Source organism: Oxyura jamaicensis, chromosome 5, assembly GCF_011077185.1.
Source record: "Oxyura jamaicensis isolate SHBP4307 breed ruddy duck chromosome 5, BPBGC_Ojam_1.0, whole genome shotgun sequence".
Taxonomy (NCBI): Eukaryota; Metazoa; Chordata; class Aves; order Anseriformes; family Anatidae; genus Oxyura; species Oxyura jamaicensis.
In genome coordinates, this window is record NC_048897.1 from 1,619,633 (window position 1) to 1,640,554 (window position 20,922).

The following is a 20,922-nucleotide window of genomic DNA, read 5'->3' on the forward strand; positions in this document are numbered from 1 at the left end:
GCAGTGATCTTCAGTGGGTATCCAGCTCAGTGTGCCATTGTTCATTGCATTAGCTATCTATTTGCACTCTAAAACTTTGCAATATTCATTAATGCGATGCCTCATTTTACAAATGAAAATGCTAAGAAAACAACAACTAAAGATGTGCGTTATTGGCTACGTGCACAGTGTAATTAACACACACATAATCTGTATGCAAATCATGGTATTGAAAATAGTGACTATTAGCATAACAAGCACTTATTATTTATTGAGATGCAACTCAAGCAGGCATCCTGCTGGGGTTTAACATCCTTTCTTTCAACAGCACCATCTTTTCTTTCTTCATTTACTCATTCTTCTCTCCACTTGATGATTAACAGCACAGAAAACAGGGAGACTCCCTTCTGTGCCTTTGTTTGAAGTGGGAAATCTTGTGTGTTTAATTGCCCTCAAGCATCTGATCCAGTTCAAAGCTCAGTGGAGCCTCTCCGACGGTGCTACATCCCCCCTCACCATCATCGCTGAACTGCAGGCTGTTTAAATGATGCGTTAATATATGCAACATCACCTAAATGATCTCTCTCTAATTCTGAAGTGACAACAAGTTAAAATCGGTTCGGCTCCCCCCCCTCCCCCCCCTTTCCTTTTCAGAGGGGGAGACAAAATGGGAAACCGGGAGAAAACAAAAGCTCAACTGGGTAAAGTCATAAACCTTTTTAACACCGTGCCACTCTCCTCGTATCGTACTTCAGATGAATTCAACTTTTAATCAAGTCAGCAACTTAACCTTTTAGTCATTTCAGCAACAAAATGTAACAGGAAAGCACAGATCTACGTTTTCCACAGGACTGAGCAAAGGTTTCTTGCTCGATCAGTTTTGTTTGCTCTCTGTCTGCAGGGAAGGTCTGCAGCACCGATGCTGTTTCCTCGCTCCACTCCCTAGCCAGCAAAACTCCTGAGGCTCCAGGATCTCTGCACGATTGTATAACCTTTCAGAGCATTTCTGCAAGAGCAAAAATTGCAAAACCATTCCTTGCCCAGTAATTCCTTCCCCAGCCCCAGCCCTGCTGGGCTTTGCGCTGCGTGTTTGTTCTCTCCGAGGCTACGCCCTCTGCTCTGGAGATGGTTGTGTTACAGTGATGAAATAATTATCGGGGGGGGGGGGGGGGGGGGAGGGGGGGAATGATTTCAATTATTTATCGTTTGGCAAAAATTGAGGTGTTTTGCCTGAAGTTTTCCAAGCTGCGTGCCAACCTAAGGGTGGACTTTGATCTCAGTAAAAACAGCACAATAATTTCTGAGAATATCCATGATTTCTGCTATTAAATTACATTGATCTTCCCCATGAATCCTTGCTCCTATGAGATATATGTATATTTTATTCTGCAGAGCTCTGGAGAACTGGGATGATAAGTCAAGAAGAAAATCCAAGACTGTATGTGGAGAGTAGGTGGAAACCAGAAAAGGAAAGGAAACAAAACTAGACAGAAACTCCAGAGTCGAAGGCAGGGGGACAGGCTGCACAAAAGCAACAGAGCTGTGACAAAAAACCTCAGGTGGGTCTGAAGAAGGAAAAAAATAGGGTAAGGACACGTTGGAAGGGAAACATCAGAACTGAAATTGTCTGTAAATACACATTTTATTATATCCCTTCGTGTTAGGATGCTTTTTTTTCTGGACTGCAGGAGACAGACCTGCTGCAGAGGTACATCACTGCTCTGCCATGATGATAGCTGTTACTTAGGGAATCCTCAGTTCCTTTTGGCAGCAAATGGACAATGCAAAGCCTCAGTTTTCCCTTAGGCCTAAATCATTCCCTGGCCTTTTTTTTTTTTTTTTTTTTTTTTTTCTTTTGGCTGCTGAGAATTTTGCTACCTTCTAACCCAGCAGAGCACCTGTACAGCACGGTGGCGACATAAGAGGAGCTTAAAGCAGTAACTGTAATCCACTCAGGAATTTATTTTGTTAAAAAGGGGTTTACAAGCACTCTCTTTACCCTTATACGTGAGCAAGCTAAATACTACAACTCTCATACTGCTAGTTCTGCTAATGCTACAGTGTTGCTTTTGAGATGGCTTGGATCTTTTCAATTAATTATCATAAAATATTCTGTTGGTTTATAAAAAATGTAACTCTTCATACAAGTAAGATGACTCCCTTGGACCTGTTGCTAATTTTCATAGTTAAATCATCCAGGGGAGATGTGGGAGTTCAAGGACTTCAACCTTAATTCTTTCCATCCCGCTTCTGTGATCTGATAGCTCCAGAATAGCCAAGAGTCCAATTAACACCTTTCAGAATCTTATGCTGAAACAATTTCATTTCCAGCAAACAATTTGGCAGGAGAGACTGAGATAATTAAACATTCTTAGAGAAATGACTCAAATAGAGGAGGCCAAAACTACAATTCCTGCCGCAGACAGACACAGCAGAGACCCCAATTTGACTTTTTACCTAAGAACCTTCATCTCTGCATTATTACTTCACAGCAGATCTCTGCAATTTTCTGAGGGAAAACAAACCAACAACAACAACAAAATAACGCTTCTTTTCCAGGGTGATAATAAAGTGAAAATAATTTTAAATCAGCCTCTCATCTGTCTGTCCCATTTGAACACTAGCAGAATGTGGCCCTCTTGTTAAGGCTGAGCTGTCAAAAGGTGTTTCACGTGGCTATCAGAGACTTAACATAAACTAATACTGATAAAGACCGCTCTATTTTAGTGAATTCCTCTGGAATGAAGGAGTGGTCATTGGCTATCTTTGTTTAGAGATCTTAACAAAGCAAACTGCACAAAGGATGATGAAAGGAGAAAAATCACTAGATGTATCAAAAAATATCCATACTGCTGGTTTGGTAGTTTCATTCATGTTTTGCATCACAACAGGCACATACATCACAAAAGGACACATACATTGCCATAAGAAGTTTAACATCACGTATTGCAAGCTCCTTCATTCCAATACTGTTCAAATCTAAAAGTGAACTCAGAAACAGGTATCATTACAAGGAGAAAGTAGCCGAAGTGGGAAGTGGTTTAAAGATTCAAACACGTTTTGTGGACACAGTTGGGTTTTAGAAATTCATCAAGGACAAAGGCAGACGCTTGTGACGAATGCCCAGCATTGAAAGTACAACACATTGCTTGGAAAGAGAGAAATGGCTGTGAGACAAAGCAATGGGGTAGCACAGAGGAGGTGATGTAGGCAAGGTAAAATAACTGGTTCTAACATGACTGGAATTATGGAGGTGGAGAGAGAGATAGCGAGGGACACATATGGTATGATTCACAGGCAAGAATGATTATTTTATCAATAGCTCATTACAGCTAATGTAAGGTCAGCCCATAAAACATGGTAGGAGAATTTGCTAACTTGAGAAACGGTCAGAAGATCTTGCGGAAACGAAACCAAATTCAAAGCCATGGCGTGGAAGACACCTGTTTCTACCCTTTGGTTGTTGGAAAGCATCCACTGCCCAAAAGGAATGTTAAACAACTTCAAGTTATCATATGGCATACTTGCTTTTCATCTACACTAACAGAAATCTGGCTTAGTGTTACAATTAAAACTGAAGTTACACTGAAGAATTTCAACAGAAACTAGAGCACAGAAATGCACACCCTGACTTCACAATCAAAATCTTCTGATTTCAGAAAATGTGTCTTTCTTTGGCATGCATATTTAAGACTCTATGGAATTTCTTGCCAGAACCTAATCCATCTCGTGACTCCTTTGGCTCAGAAATGTTCTCGAAGCACAAATAGATGGGTAAATTCTCTATTCAGGAGTAGCTAGAGAATCCACACAGTCCAAAACCATTGACTAAGTAGGGTATAATAAGGCTTTCCTGGATGAACATAACCTCTGTGAACTTCAGGTGGCACTGGATACTGGTATCTCTTTCCCAGGGACTCATATTGATGTTTTTTCATTTTCTTCTTCCCTCTCCTCTTTTTTCATGGAAAGTCACAGTTGTCTGGGGCATTTCTAGCTATTTCACAACACTGTTCCTTTAACTATGTATTCAAAACACATCCAGTTTTGCAAGTGCAACATTATGTTTCAATCGTCTCCGAAAATAAAAATGAAACCTTTGCATAAAAATGCAAATGAAACCGAACTATGTATGTGCATATCAGATAGTATCAAATAACAAGTTTCAAAGAGATGTTTAAGGCATTAAGTCACGTTATGAAGAGTATTTCTAGTTGTAAGTTTCAGAACAAGAATAAATCAATCTTGACTATCAACATGAAAGTGGGAATAAAACCTTTTGAACACTCAAGGTGGTTTGCTCATTTCCCCCAAACCAAAACGAATGAATTAGTTGATATATATGAAAATGAACTTAAACTAACAACACAATCAGAGAAGATAAACTTTAAAGTTAAAAGTAGATCAAAAAGATAAAAACATTACTTGGGGCTGGTGGCAGCACATGGCAACTCCACGGTAGCTGCTGAGCTGAGCCTTTGTCAGTTAAGAAGAGAAAAAAAAAAATCATGTAGTGAAAACGAGCTGAATTCAGCCCTTGGACTTTGCCCAGGCAGTCATCAGGCTTCCAATGTTTAGTGCTGATCCTCTGGCTACTTATTGACCATATATACCTGGACATACATAAACATAGCCTCTAGCATGCTCGAGCCTACTGAGGCCCGCTGTTCTAACTCCACACATGGGTTTTGCACTGTTCCAATGCCACTTACATCAAACTAATTAGTCTCAAATTGCTGCCCTAAGTGTTAATAAAATTAGATGTTTTATTTTTAGTGCAAATAGCAAAAACTTTTAATAGTAAAACCAAATCCTATACATTCTCATAATACTCCTGTTACAGCACAACGTAGCTCCAAGTGTTTCTAGTATAGAGCCTGCAATTATTGACCCTGGCCAAATCTGTATTTAACTGTATATACCTAAGCAACATGAAACTATCATGTGAAAACCTTAATGCCTGTTTATGTAACAGCAGAGAATCTTTAAACCCCATGCAGCTGCATTAACTAAGCCTCAGGACGTTGAATCACAGCTCAGAAAAAGCCGGAGCAAAGTGACTACTTGTTCTGTGGAGTCTCAACTTCACTGTGAATCCTATTAGCTGTCATAAAAAGGTCACAAAGTCACCTTATCATACTGCTGGAAAATCCCTAAACCATGAGGAAGCTGAGGAATGGAGAAGAGCAGAGTAGGACTCAAAGATAAGGAGGCTACTGACTCCCAGTATGGAGTAGTTTGCTGGCCACCAAGGAAGTTATCATGACACCAAGGAATGGCCCGATATAAATACAGTAGCTCCCAGAATCCTAGGGCAGCAAAAACACAAGGATGCACTTTTGCCCCTACCACTCCCTTGTCACTTCCCTTTTGCAAAACAGAGTGCAGCTCCTCACCAGAGCTGCAAAGCTCCTCCAGCGGGGATGGACATTCAAATGACATGCTCCATACTCCTGGATTTCTACGCTTGTTAGCCTTCCAGCTTTCAAGTTTCACCCTGCAGCAGTGGAACAGCAATTGCTTTGTAAAGACATACATGAGTAATGAGACATTCCCTTCTTTATGAAAATGTAAGTTATAATTAGTAAACAATGTTTGTGCAAGGAGGGAAGAGCGTGCACCTTTTCCTCAAGTGCCCTGGAAATAGGGAGTGAACCTTCAATTTAGCAGAACACATCTTTGCCTTGATGGCAAAGGTCAGGCTCTCTTTCATTTCTCTTGACATCAGTCAGCCCAAAGGTATCACCATTACTTCACTAGCAGAGGAGCTGCCATACACAGTAGGTGAGAGAGATGACTACCTATGAAATAAATACCATTTTAAATAAAATGTGACCTCAAGCTGCGCCTACCTTACAGCTGCTCCTGCTATGCTGCAGATGTGGGTACGTATTGGATATAGAGGGCTATTAGCACCAAACAACTTTAAACGTTTAGTTAGCTGTCAGAAATGGGAGTCATATTTCCCTGTATAGGCAATGGATCCCTCGACACATCTGGATATCCTGAATTCTTTGGAGGCTTCCCACTGGTCATTTCAGAGGGTGTCCCCTCCCTTCACGGAAGGGGACATGAATTGGAACAAACAACTGAATAAAGCTAATCATTAGAATAAAGAAAAATAAACAAAAGGCCCCAGAAAGCCCTTGGAAAAGCATTCAGAAAGGCCAAAGCGTCTTAAAATCGAACTCAAAATTTTGATATAACTCGTCAAACAATACAATTAAAGAAAACGTTCACCCATTAAACAGAAGGCTTAGATCTTGCCTATTAACATTAATATTTTTATTAACACATAAGCTAATAATAATAGCATATAACTGTGGTCACAAAAGAACACATAGCTACAGAAGAGGAGCATAAAACCTATTTCAATGAAACAAAGTTATGGACAACTACAAAGCACCAAGAAACTATCTAAGGAGAAACAACAGATTGAGACCAAAGGGAGAATCTTTGTATTTTCAGGGAGAGACATTTTGCAATGTACACAATATTTGAAAAAGTCACCTGTCTTGAAAATTGCTTTATAGCCACAATGAGCTTCCACACCAGTCTAACAGCCCAAAACTTGGATTCTTCTATTGGAGTCTGACAGCTGTCTGTTATCAGTTTTATCTATTCAATCTCCAAATCCCAAACTCAGAGGTTACTGGTGTAGGTCAGTTGTGAGACTATGTTGACTCTCTTGCCATTCGACATGGAAAACTAAATAACAAAGTCTGCACTATGTCAGCAAGCATTTCACATTCTTCGGTTTGTCATGCAAAGCACAAAAGACCCTGATACAGTTCAAATTGGTCTTTGTATCTACAATCTTGTTTACCCTTGGAATACAAGCTTAATTTCCCACATGCCTAAAGTATTTTAAAAGCCACTTTATACAACAGAAAAGACAGTGCTAATCTCTGGTGATGGAACCAGAAATATCAAGGAGTTCAGCAGAGGCTCTAAATCAGCACTTAGACCACCTTTGTATTCAGATGCAGAAAGCGGGTGCATGTGGAAGGAAATGTCGCTTGGAGAAAACCTCATTCCAGTGGAGTAGGATCTTGATTTTGCCCCACCGTACATGCAAATTATCCTGCTGTTTAAATTAGGCAGTTTTTCTATTTTCACAGAATCAGTATCTGCAATTCTGAAAAAGGTAAGGTCCCATCACTTGTATACACACAGCTGCAAAGCTTTCGAGGTGAAGTGACTGCTCACAGAGGAATCTATGGAATACATGGGCAAAAAGGGGTCATAATGTCCTTGGATGTTTTGAGCTGCTCCCTTGAGGCACCTGCTATCTTCCATTAGCTTGGTAGTGAACTTTAGCTCCAAACTCAAGCATTTTAATTAGATGCTAGAGCAGAGATGGAAATACCTCCTAACATCTGAAGGAATGAGGAATCAGAATCACAGTAACTAAAAAAAGGGGCATGAGATGAGGAAAAAAGTTAAAACAAGAAATGCAATTCCTAAAGCCTAGGTCTTGCGTATGTCTTCAGCACTTACATCTAAGAAAAAATAAATAAAAATTAAAAAAAAAAAAAATCCTGAAGATGGGTTTTAAAACTATAGTGACAGTCCAGCGGAAAGATTACCTAATCTTCTAATTTTGGAGGGAGCAGCTTGTAGTTGTTTCTGTTTTTGTTGTTTAGTACAGCGTGGTAGAACTATACCTCCTCAGTGGAAGAAACTTCTTGAAAAAGGTCAACAACTGCTCTCAACTGTTTTGTCAATCTGCAAGGCTACTAAAACAGGTCTTAGTTAAAAGACAAGAACAAGATAATTCTTGATTTAACTTGCTGGGACAGGTTTGCACACAGGTCCTACGATGCAGTAAAATCTGCTTTTGGCCATGGATACATGGAAAAGGGACTGTCCCATAGGCAAACAATTTGCTGTTTTACAAAAAGTCAGATAAATTGGCAAAACTGCTTTGGCACCCCTTTTGGCCACCACCCACCCCCAACCCCCACAACCATATATTGCCACTGCTACATGCTGCTGTGTGATGTGATGAACTAGAGCCTGGACAGCAATTTTTAGTTAATGACAATCTCTGATGAAAATCTCCTCAATGCACTTTCCAGCCTTCAAACAGCCCCCAACCTCACTGAACTCATTGTTGGAAGCAAACTCTTGGCATACCAACCTTTAATGAGTAAAAGCAGACCAGGCCTGAGAACCAAAGGTAAAACCTCCCAACACATCTCCATTCCACCATGCCTCTCTAAATCGAATTGATGCAATCACCAAATCCCACAACTGTTCTTCCCACAAAGCAATTTACTTCATCCACTGCACCATACATACCCCCAAAAATGTGTGTGTGGAATTAAAAAAAAATAAATATATATATATATATTACTCTGCCTACGGAATGCATTGACATGCCAGCCACAAAGCTGAAAAGAACCTCATTGCCCAACGGGAGGCACTTCTCACACAGCTACTTCATCTCCAACCTCTTCCTTCTCTTCTGCAAGGGAGTTCCATAGAGCATCTTCAAAGAATAAACCAGAATAACCAAATAACAACTCTAGTGGACATTAAAAATCATAGATTCAATAAAGAGACAGACTTTTACAGTCAATAATAATTTGCTCCCTCTCCCCAGTTAACCGCTCTTTGCTACATAGGTGATAAATTATCTGTATCTCTCTCTGCTCTGCACCACATGAACCTTGTATTATGCCTTTCCTTGCTAAATCTTTCTCCGCCTTGCAGGTAACATCTGTGTTTAAGAGTTGCTCTAAACAACTAATAATCCAGGTGAAGTTAGAGCAACTGTTCTCAATTTGTATTTAGTAATGAAAATTTTCGCTTCTATTTCAGGCCTGAAGAAAAGCTTATGCACCCAAAAGTTTGCCATCCTCAGAGCACAGAAACTGATCTGCCAGAAAACATTACTTCCCTTGACTAACCCTCCCTTATTTAAAAGTATAATGTCTTTTTTTTCCTTTAGATACTGTTAATTTCAGCCCTGGGGTATAGCTACCCTACCCTTGCTTTCAACTACTATTCATTGCTTAACTTTGCAATTACTTTATGTAACCTAAAACCACTTTGGACTACTGGTTGTTAAAAGATTCCTTGGAAAATAAAAGTATTTGGTATTGTGATTCTAATCTGCAGATCCCAAGGCCATAAACTTCAAAGAATCTTCGCAATGTGAATTTCCTTGTTTCTGAGAGTCAGTTCTCAAGATAAACGTGGGATCTTTTTAAGACAGAGAGGTATCTTGGTATCTATAGCTACCAAGATACAAAATAGGAAATAGAAATAGGAGTATTTTTCCTGATTTTAGTGTTAAAATCCAAACAGATGGTCAAGCAGAGATGATCTGTTGTGTGTGAATCTCACCAGTCTTGCGACTTTGCTATTAAGCAACTATACTTGGACATGTATTTACAAATTGCAGGGACTCACAGCACAGATACAGTAAACAATTGAATGACAAGGTGTTGGGCACTTGCTTTTTCGTCTATTTTAACTTAAAGAGTTCTGGAGATTTTGCAATTTATTATTTTTTCTATTTAGAATGTAGGGTCTTTATATAGGGGTGTTCTGCTGTCTTACCAAGGAGAAAATGGAAAAGGTAGAATTTACATATTACATTAATCATAACAACTGTATGCAAGTACACTTGGTGGGGCTTTCTAGAAACAAACAAACAGCGAGTTGATGGTGTGAGATCTTCCAGGCACAGTGGTAGCAGCTTGGAAGCATCTTTCTTAGCTGAGGTCTCCTGAAGACTTCAAGGAACATAGGTACCCTTGCTCCTGACAGAAAGGAGATCCTCCCTCCACAAAGCCATCCATACAAAACCTCCGACGCGTCTCCCTGTTATGCTCGTTTACCGTGAAACTCCACAAACACTTATGTCAACCCCCCTGAGGGAGGAAGGCAGGAGGGGGAGATGCTGTGGGGGAAGGAGATGATGGGAATTCCACTGCCATTACAGTACAAGAATATCTGTTTCTATGTCTTTTTATCAGAGTTGTGTCCGCCTGAAGTTTAAAACATAACTCAAATTGTGTTCTAACATTCTAGGTCAAAGACTATCCAGTCTGTGTGTCTACTTCAGACAATTTATTTTTTCTCTATTGAACATGCTACCAGTGCTAGAGTAGCAAAACTACAGTAATAACGAGATAGATAATGAAGGGATAGCATTCCTAATGGACACTCTCTGAACGGAGGATTTAAGTCCTCAACTGCGAAGACGGGAATTGCAGACATCTTCTTTTACCTTTAGCTCCACAGTCTCACTTAAGAGGAAAAACTGTAAACATATACTCAGTAATTAAAGGTGTCTTATTCTACCACAAAACTGCATAACAAAGGATATGTTAACAAAACTATGCATTTTTTGGTACATTTTAATGTTTTTTGTCTACAATACCGTAGTGCCTAAAAAGAAGAACACATGATACAGTTTCTGACATGACAGCCCTCAGTGTTTTGTCTATATTCATAAGCTGTTTAGAGTGGAATTTGATGCCTTCTAAAACCTGTAACATCTTCTCTCCCCACTTTTCAGAACAGGACAATATTGTCCTGAGCTTGATGACACGCCTCAACTTGCTTTTTAACTCTTCTGAAGTGTAATGCTGGTTCCCGTGATTACCAAGGTAGTTCAACAATCTCCCTCCTGCCCTGAACACCAACCCGTCTCTTAAATAATCTCATAACTTGAACAGGATTCAAGATATTAAGTATCAGTTAGTGAATTTAAACACACTGCAGTTTAGGGGTTTTGCTCTATGAAAGAATGTGAAGTGCTGGCTATTACCTGAATTAAGAGACACATAAATAACCTATTTTTACAAAATGCAAAATGACAGCAAAATATTATTCTGAAGTTATTTTGAAAGCCAGAATTTTTACCTTTTTTTTTTTAGAAATTGATATAAATGATATTATCTAAAAACAAAACCAAAAACCTGCATTCAATGACATTCATAGTGATATACTCTGCATGGGATGCCTTCTGGCTTTCTGCTCCATTACTGTTTCACTTTCAGTTTTTCCTTCCTGTTTGTCTCTGTCTCCTCTCCTCCATGTTCTCACCAGGGATTATCCAAGAATCTTGCCAAAAGCAGGAAATGCCATTGAATGCCAGGAGCTGGTTTCAGTCACCAGTCCTGACAGTTAAGCTGAATATGGTCTTGTTTTAGCCGCAGAGCAGTAAGTATGCTAAAGCTGTCATTACGGTCATCATGATACAGAAACACTTTTCAAGAGCAGTTCAATCCTATCCACACTATCCACACTCAACAGCTGAGCCATATTTTACCTCCAGTTCACAAATGCTGTAGCTGTTCGAAGTACAAAGGCAATGTAACGTGATATCTGATGAGGCAGCCCCTTAGAGAAGAGACTTTCAGAAGGACACACTGGGAAGACCTTTTTATGCCTTACACTCCTATGCCAAAGTCTATAGTTCGCACAACCGCAAATTAAACTACTGAAGTGAAACAATCCATGTGAATCATGCTTGGAAGTAGTTATTGAGGCACTCCGTCACCAAGGCTTAAAAAAAAATAATCATCATACAGCCATTTCCTTAATAAGAGCATTGAAGTTGATCTTTACAAGCTCACATCCATTAGAGTCTCCTGACCTATTCACAGAAATGTGATAGGTCAGCAGAGATCTCAATTATCTTATCTAATTAAAACGCTATATAAGTAAGCAATTACAGAAAGTGTTACTCAAAACTAAGTTTCAAATTTCTTCCCTCTCATTTGTATACATTTATAAACACAAGTTGCATATATGGCTGGAAGGGCAGAATTAAGTCTCAGATCAAGCAACCAGATGGTACGCACCATGTCCATATCCATAGAAGACAAACCATAAGTGGCTAATTTAAAACCTTAAAAAAACACACAAACCAAATAAAAGGGCATTCTTAATGCCTTTTTTCATTTAAAATGCCTTTGTTCCATGCAAACACAAATTGTCTTGAAGTGAATAAATAAGCTCAGCTGTGTTGTGCAATGATTCCATTAACCTTGCAATCAAGCGTTAAATTAAATTGCCTCATTTGGATTTCCCTGCTGCAGGGGAAAATATACCTTCTAAGGTCTGTGCTTTACATTGCCAGAGCCAATGAGTAAGAACTTTACAACTACGCTTCTACAATTAATAACAGAAGAAACTAAACAAGAAGGCAAACTGCAAAAATTCCTCTGATAACTTTTTAATGATTAACCTTATACCTAAAGGTTCATAGCCTTTCACACTCATTCTCCCATGCAATCAATTAACATCTGTTTTGAACAAGCTAAATTTAATCTTCATATCTTTCTAGGTGTACCAATAAAGCAGCTCAAAACTCCTGATTGCCTCTCTTCACAGAATGAAAAAAGCAATTCATTACTGCACTTTTTTTTTATTATTATTATTAAACTCCTTTTCCTTATGCCAATTTTCACCCTGTAAAACTGCAGCTGAATCCAAGATTTTTTTTTTCTTTTGCTTTGTTTTAATTGCACATTATGATCACCCAGCAACCCAAGAGGAGCTATTTTTAAATTGCCCACCTATTGTCAGGAAACTCTGATCTTCTGCGTAAAGTGAATAGGCTTGCATTCTAAACTGAAAAGACTAGAACAAATCTTATGTTGCAGCTAACTTACCAGCTATACATAGTCTTTATTCTGTGTAAGTCTGCCCCAAAATGAACTGAAAGAATTATTTTCAAAGCTGAAGTAACTGACATTAACTGTTAACCAGGGATTACATTTTACCGCGTCACAATCCCATTCTAGGTGGAATATATTTAAACATACAGATAATATTTCTTGTGGAACATATGTGATTGGTGCTTGTAAGTGGTGTCTTCAGGAAAGGAGATTAGTAAATAAAATGTGAATATAATTTATGTACCAAGAAAAGGTGCTGCAAGTGCAGAAACTATTAGCTAGGGGATGAAAGACTAGCTCTCCAGAAGGCTTGCTATTAAACAGTTATATAGTTTATATTAGACAAATTCTGTACTATAAACGTATGTTTAAAATTAGCTTCTGTTAATGTGGCAATGTTCAGAAGCTACTGCAACAGACGAGGATGAGTCGTCTTCAGTTACATCACCAGGTGGCAATGCCTTCACCCACAGGCAGCCAGGAATGCTCTTCACTGAGTATGGGTTTCAGGTTGCAAATTTCAGAAACAGATAGGAGCTCCTTAAAAATCTAGACTATTTTGCAACTGGCAAGCATATGTTGACTTAATAATTGAAACTGAGCTGAGATTCTCTAAAAGCTTTTGGTTCTTTTATTGACATTTACCATCCCAATCTAAAGAATGTCAAAAGAACACCAGAACAGTTATAGCACGTTTCTTTGAAAACAAGGCCAGATTCTCCATCACTTGTCCTTGGTATCATGCCTTAGTCCATGTATCGCTATCAAGACGGTATCGGTCATATCAAACTACATGATGTAAACTACATTTATGTCCCTGGAAAGGCCTCTGAATAACAAAACAAACAAACAAAACTTTTACTTCAAAAACTGGTTCAAACCTACAATGCAACATCTGTTACTTAGGGTCACCTCATGGAAGAAAAACAACACAGTTCACTTACTACATCAGCAATAACACTCATCAGGTTTTGTGTTTGGAAGGGAAAGAAGCAACTATAGGCTGATATCATTAAAAGCAGAAGTATTTAACCCATTTGTCTCAACTCCACCAGAATATAGGTCTCGTTATGGTCCATCCCCCTGCTTCCTTTATGATGACACTACCATTGCTTATGGATTTTTAACCTGCCTAATTGTTCATCTTTGGCCTTCACCATTCACACTGAATCACTGGACTTTTTAATTTCAAAAGCTAATAAAATACAAGTTTTACATTTTCTTGTTTAAGTCCTGTGCACAAAAGCCCAGATGAGAATTCAGAGCAATCAGAAGACAAAGTTGGTATTTATCCTGACACCTCCGTGCGTGCATAGCCTAATGTACTCTGGAGAAGTTTATAGTCACGTATTCACTACCTGAATTTCTACAGCTATTTAATCTTAGGGTTCTAATATGTATTATATACAGCTTGAATTACATGCACAATTATATCCAAGCATTTACTGGTTGAGACCTTACCTGTCAGCATCTCCCAGTCCCAGAGAAGTGTTACGCTGCATCGTCTCCCGCACTGCAGCCATGCCATCAGGCAGCCGGTTTAGCCTTCGCGTGTAGAGGCCCAAACCACCATCCGTCATGTACCTTTAAACCAACAAACGTCACATTCAGTAAAACGCTAACAATTTAAGATATTATTTCATTAAAACAATAACACGTTTAGGTACTATTTTTATTATGAGGCACCTCATAACCTTTTGCATATTTTTAATTGTATATTCCATTTTCCCCACTTTTGAGTTGAGAATATTACTCAGAATATGAAGCAAGGACAAGTTAATTCTTAATCATATATCTGAGATATTTTTTTGCCCCTCTCTCATCGTTCTCTATTACATCTTCCACCCTCTCTCTTTAGCTAGAATTGGATTTTAACATAACTCTGACAAAGAAAGAACACCTCTGTTGTTAAGGATGCCTAGATGGAAGTAATTCAGTGTTTGTGAATGATACCATTACGTATGCCTTCCTGCCTACAAAAAATGGTTTATACCATCCGGAAATATGTTGTGTGGTCCAAAACATCATGATGCATATATCAACCCTTTTACAAGTTAACTGCAAAAATCACAGTGAATTCACCCTAGATTTTGTCAGTGGTGCACGAGCAATTAATATCCCAAGATTTATTGTGAGAAATCAAAGTTCCAACATGAAATGAAAGTATTTTTTCATCCTTGTTTTGGATCCTACATTTTTCTCTGTCTGCAACACTGACTTGGAGACATTTGCATTTAACAAGCGTTATTCTTAGGTATAAGAAGTGCACATTTCTTATTTTCTAGTTTAGACAAAAAAAATGTTAAGGGAACAGATATGACGGTTGGTGGACAAGCACTGATAAATGCTGATCACCAGGAACAATTCCTTACAATAATGCTGGCTTCGTTAACCAGCACTTTTGCTGAAGTCTGTACCAACACAGTCAACACTAGGCGTTATGCAACGTAACTTCAGGATGTGGTGGAAATTAAGAAAAGAAAGTTTTAAAAATGGTAAAACAACCCAGCACTTTGGTTTAGGATATTAACAAAATATTTTAATACATTAATAAAATACTCAAATTATGAAGTTATTCCAGTCTATTCTTCTTTAACGACTTTACAACAAGCTACACTACATCAATATCTCAATAACATTTTGTGGCCTTTCATGATAGTAAGATGTGAACAAGTTCAAAGCATCAAAGGAAAACAGGAGGACTTTCCTCTTGTTTTAGCTTAATTTCTAAAAATACTTCTAACCGCAGATACAGTCAAATGAGCTTTAAACTTGAAAGGCAATTCCCATTTGCCTCTCAAGATGTTGGCACGCTCCGAGTTCTGCGCTACCACAAGCAGTTTGTTAGCCCAGGTACGTTTCCAGAAGCAGTCCTGACATCGCCCAAACACACCATAAAACCTTTCAAAGCACAGAGAATCACATAAGCGCACCAACTCCAACGGTACCATTGCTATCTCTGGCACACAGCTGGACATGTCACTTACCTCACTGGAGTTGAGAAGACTGTATCCTCTTAATTCTTTAGCCACTCTCGTGAATGAAGGGACTGCAGCCCACAGAATAATATCCAGATACAGAGGACATTGCCCTCTTTCTTAAAAAGGCACATAGCTTTTTCCCTTACAGCAAGACAGCCTCTTTCACAGCCAGAAAGGAAAGAGGCTCCTAGCTTCGGTCCGTAATGCCTCTACTGGTGAGAGGCAGAGCGGTAAAGCAGATAGCTCAAGCTTTGCTTCTGCATTTTTTTTCCACTACTTTCTTCACAGATGTTGCTGCAACAGATGTAGTTTACCGAAGTCAAATTCAATTACTACATTTAGAAAAATGGGATGGTAAAAAGTCAATAAACCTTGCACAATCTGCTGCTTAGCATTTGAGTTAGATTTGTAAATCTGTACAGGGCCTTCCCTGGAAGAAGCGAGGCGTCCCTCTGGGGAGTGTAACAAAGAGGTTGCTAAGCTGGTAAAGTCAGCCCCCAGACTATTCTCCGTTCAGCAAATCTGTGGGGACAGGGTTCTCGGTACTCATAAACAAAGACTGTAAAAAGAGAGGGGAGCAGCTCATCTGTAACTTGCGTGGAATTTGCCTTAGGTCTTGCATTCTAACATTTGTTTGCCATGGTTTATAAATACTTTATCATGGAAGAGCATTGTTGTTTGTTTTTTCTTTTTTTTCTTTTTTTTTAATGCTACTAAAATAAAATGGAAAGAAAAGTGGAGCTGAAGATCATATCGTTATACAAAGATGCAAACAGTGTTTTGCAAAAACATCTGATGTACATACGCTAATTGGTTTATTGCAGATACTTGCCTGCACATGAAACCTGTTTCTCAATGAACGCCCATTAAACACATACTGGAAAGAGCGGCTTTTAGCTTCACCTTTCTCTGGCACATGACTAGTCCTTTGATAAAAAAAGATCAGCTACAGTTGAAATAGATTGTTCTCCATATTTATTACCCAGCATATGTTCAGAGATACACATTAACCTTAAGAGTCAGTCATGCGGAATGGAAAGCTACTACCATCAACAGACTTCACACTACATGCTTTCAAAAATTCTCAAGTCTTACATAGGTCAATGGAAGCTGGTTGTCTTCAACATCTTTGACATCTAGATCACGAGTGTTTTTCAAATCAAGGTACCGTAAAAAAGCACAGACAGCCCCTATCTTTTACCCATTATACCAACAGGACAAGTTTCTTACACACCAGGACAATGCAAGATAGATTTTTGTATTCTGAAACAGGTTTGTGTAATCACAGATTGAAAGCTTTACTTTTTTTAAAAAATAAAAAATAAAAAAAATTACACACAATATCTTCTAACCAGCAATATATAACTCCAAAAATATGACAGAAGCAATAATGCTTATTGTCCTGCTGACACTGAATGCTGAGGTCAAAGAACAAGGTACTGCAGAGAAAAATATGTTTACAATAAAAGCTATTTTAAAATTTAGAAGTTCTCTACTATCCATAAGGTTATTCAAGAGAAGAGAGTTTACAAGTTCTATATGAACACCCATTAAACTTGTACTGGAAAGTATTGGTGCCAAAAATCTCCAGCCATTGCTTTCTTCCAAACCTAAAACTGTCTCGTCTCTCAGAAGCTATTTTGCTGTTAGGAATACAACATTTTTATTGCAATTTTGCCTTACGACAACGGAGAATTTAATTAAGTGATGTTTTTCTAAAGACAATCTTGAAAGCTTTTGCTCAAGGAAGAATAAACCCCCAAAGTGTCCTGTATGTGTATAATTCTAACAGTCATCAGTGCTGAATTCATCACCCCATCATACAAATATACTAGCCTTTAGAACAACCTTATGTATTCTGACTCAAGATGAAAAGGAAAACTTCAGTCCCCATCTTGCCTTCGCAAAATTCCAAGCCTGTAAGAAGTCACCTCGCAGCCTAATTTGGACTGCCATCACACATAGCCCTCACTAAACAATCTTTCTGCAGAAGCAGTCAGTGCTAGGGCTGTGTCAGAATTCATCTCTGACAAAATCACTGTAAGCTGGGGGCATACCTAAATTTTGAGAGTTTATTTTCCGATTTCGCATGGCCTTCAACACTGCTGGCAAATCCTTCAGAATGATCCAGAGAACACGCAACGTTGCCCTTGAAATAGCTTCATCTCCTGTGCAGTGATCCATTGCAGTCCAAACAATTGTATAAGACCAATTATCAATTAAGTTTCATCTATTTGACTTTTCTTATTAAAAACATGTCATATTTGTACTAAATGCCTTGTTAGTTTCATCAATTGTAAGAAATGTGCAAGCACACTTAGTTCAAAACCAAGCACTCTGAAATATTTTTCTACCTACTCCAAAAGAAGGAAAAGTTTAAATACAGGACCTAGGAAGAAGTGTAATATCCAAACTCTGTTACTTTTAGACAGTTGGTAAATGTTTAAATACAGTTCATAGCTCGGATCTTTTAGGGATGGTACCAACAGAGGATGGGGATGACTGCCTTTACTGAAGTTGAATATACTCCTGTTTAATGAACAGACAATGAATAAGACAGTAACAACATTGGTTAAAAGGAATTTCTAATCTTTTCAGGAAATAAGACTCATCTTCACACTTTAACTCTTCATCAGCGAGGAAACAAAATTAACCAAACCTCCCTCTTTGCTAAGGAAAGACTCAGGTTAAACAAGAGCAGTATTATGCACTTCTAACACACAACTGGAACTTATATCACACATTCTAGGTGACACTTTTTTCTTTCAGAAAGTGGCTTCCTGCCCAATATTACAAGAATACAATAATTTGCTGTGGAGTTCCCTGGATAACCTGAACTTCTCTTTTCTGTAGCCAAATACACTCCTGCAGTGCCTCTGAAATTTTGAATGCCATACTAAGTCTTTCCAAGTGCAATATTTTTAGGTTACTTCTGATGCTGAAGTGATTTATTTCCCATTCCTGAAAGGCATGTACAGGAAACAGGAACAGGTTATTCCAGGGATCAGTAAAATCTATCCGTCTGAGTCACTTGATTTCTCCCTGCACTCACCCAGGTATACAGGGAGCCAACAGCACACTTACTTTTATGGTCTGACAACTCTACCACTTCATATATATTCATTTCATTTTAACATATGAATATGAATTTTCCAATTTTGCAAATAGATAGCCAAAGGACAGGCATTCTTTACTTAACTATTAGGAAGAGAAGGAGCAGCCACTAAATCAGCAGCGCACAACAGACTGGGCAAGCCTACCCTGACCAAGCTCAGCATCACTCTAGCTCCGTAATCTTGAGTTCTCAAGCAGGAGAGACGCAACACAACCCAAAACTGAAGCTGCGCCTGGAAGTCCAAGTGCTCCTGCCTTTCCTCTTAAACATAAATGTTAGCCTAACTGCAGGATGATGGCAACCCAAGTGTTCAGGTTAGTATGAGTGTGGTTTGAATTTTTCGTCATGACTTTGGAATTAGACCGTGTGGTCTTTCTTGCCCCTGTGTTTTCACCCCCCAATCCCTTCCCATCCATTAGTCTTGCTTGGCTGCTCTCTGCTATGATGCCCACCGTCAGCACAGTTCTTCATCTTCCTAGTCAAAGGGGTGAATATGTACCCTGTCTACAAGCCCAGGCTACGTGTCTGGTTTAAATTCAATTTTTTGATCCCTGTCTATTTCAATAAAGGCATTCAGTGATAGGACAAGGTCCTGAGCTTTCAGCTTGGCTCTGCTAATACGAAGCCCAAATCCCGAACATTTGATCCAAATATTACCTTCCAGGTTCATAGAAGCACAAATGTGACACTCACTGAATTTAATATTTCCCTTCATATTTAAGGCAGTGTGCAAGTTATAAATGTATAGTCTTACTAATCATCACTATTTGCAATTAACAAACAAATACATTATTACTTGTTTTGAAGATGCTCAAACCCAAACAATCTAAAACCAGAAAAAAAACAACAAATGACTCCTAGTCTCAAAAATCATCAAAACTGCTGGGATGAGGGAGACACCTGCTTCTGCAAGAGGTAAGGAAAGAGAAATGAGTTTGTGCAAAACTCAATAAATACGTTTTCATTTCCTAGCTTACTTGGAGAAACATCGCAACTGTAAAGCACTAGTAACATGAATGGTAGCTGCTTAATCACGCTGTATCAGCTAGTCCAGAAGCAAAAGAAATTCCTTTCCATAGCTATTTAATCCTCAGACCTTTTTCTGGGTGATTTTTTTTTTTTTTTTTTTTAATACAGAAAGAAGTAGATTCTCTGTGAAATCAATACTTTTCTATTTTGGGATGCATTAAGACTGCCCGGTGTATAAGTCTCTCAACAGCCATCCCGTAACAACTTTTGGTCAATGCTGCCCAGGGCTAAACTTATTTCTCTGTGTCTTCTCAGCCAGGTCTCTCTTATAAGAAATCTGCACTGCTGTTAACTAGAAAACTTGCCCTTACAAAGGGAAGGAATTCCAAGCACAGCATAGCCTGTTAGGGACTTCAACGGTTGCTGCCACTATAGGTCAAATCTCATATATGACCCCACATCTGTTCCCTCCAGGACACTGGCTTCTTATTAAGCTTCCAAACAAATTTGTTCCCTGTGGAATTAACAGTCTTGGGCAGATGTAGTTTAATAGAAGCTGTCAGTATATGAGAGAAGAACACTAGACAAAGAAAGCATCTTCCATATCACTGCATTCATTCCTGTTTCAGAGCAGACTCTTCTAGAGTACATTTCCAACAGACTCAACCACTTTTGAACCTCACAAATCCAAGTCAGCCCACCCAGGTGAGTTACTGAAAAACATGAAATTAAGGTAACTAGACTTTCAACAGGTGGAGTTAGTAGACTAAGATTATATTGATATATATAAAATATTTATCAATCTAATATTATATTACATGAAGTATAAGGTCTACTTACTGAATTTTACGTTCTCCTTTCTCACTTCAATTTCTCCCCCTTTCTGTAGGCTGTTTATGAGAACAAATCTTTACATATGCCTCTTCGTCTATCTTGGAGGTGAATGGCCCTTCAGAAATGAATGGAGCAGTGTATCTTGAAGGAAAACTCTTGGCTACGGCCATGAGTAACTTCAAATGCCAATATTAATTATTAACCATTCCCAAAGCAGGTTTCAAAGCGTCCAGATGATTAAAATATGTTTAAGAAGATTGCAAAACCTGAAAAGAATCATGGGGAGACACTAGGACAGATCCTTCCAAACTTCAGAGAGGAATTTCAGTAGTGACTCTGATGACTTCGCTAAGATCCATTAGGGCCTGATTAGAGCCTTACGACTTCATTAGGACTAGAA

The 20,922-nt window shown here is 38.7% G+C and overlaps 1 protein-coding gene across 11 annotated transcripts in view; it reads right to left on the minus strand.

Moving 5' to 3' along the window:
- NAV2 (neuron navigator 2) overlaps positions 1-20,922 on the minus strand; it is a 405,213-nt gene that overhangs the window by 74,540 nt on the left and 309,751 nt on the right. For all 11 annotated transcript variants that reach the window (XM_035326761.1, XM_035326759.1, XM_035326760.1 and 8 more), the window contains one exon: positions 14,085-14,207. In XM_035326761.1, the coding sequence (XP_035182652.1) occupies positions 14,085-14,207 (123 nt within the window). The remainder of the gene's footprint in view (positions 1-14,084; positions 14,208-20,922) is intronic.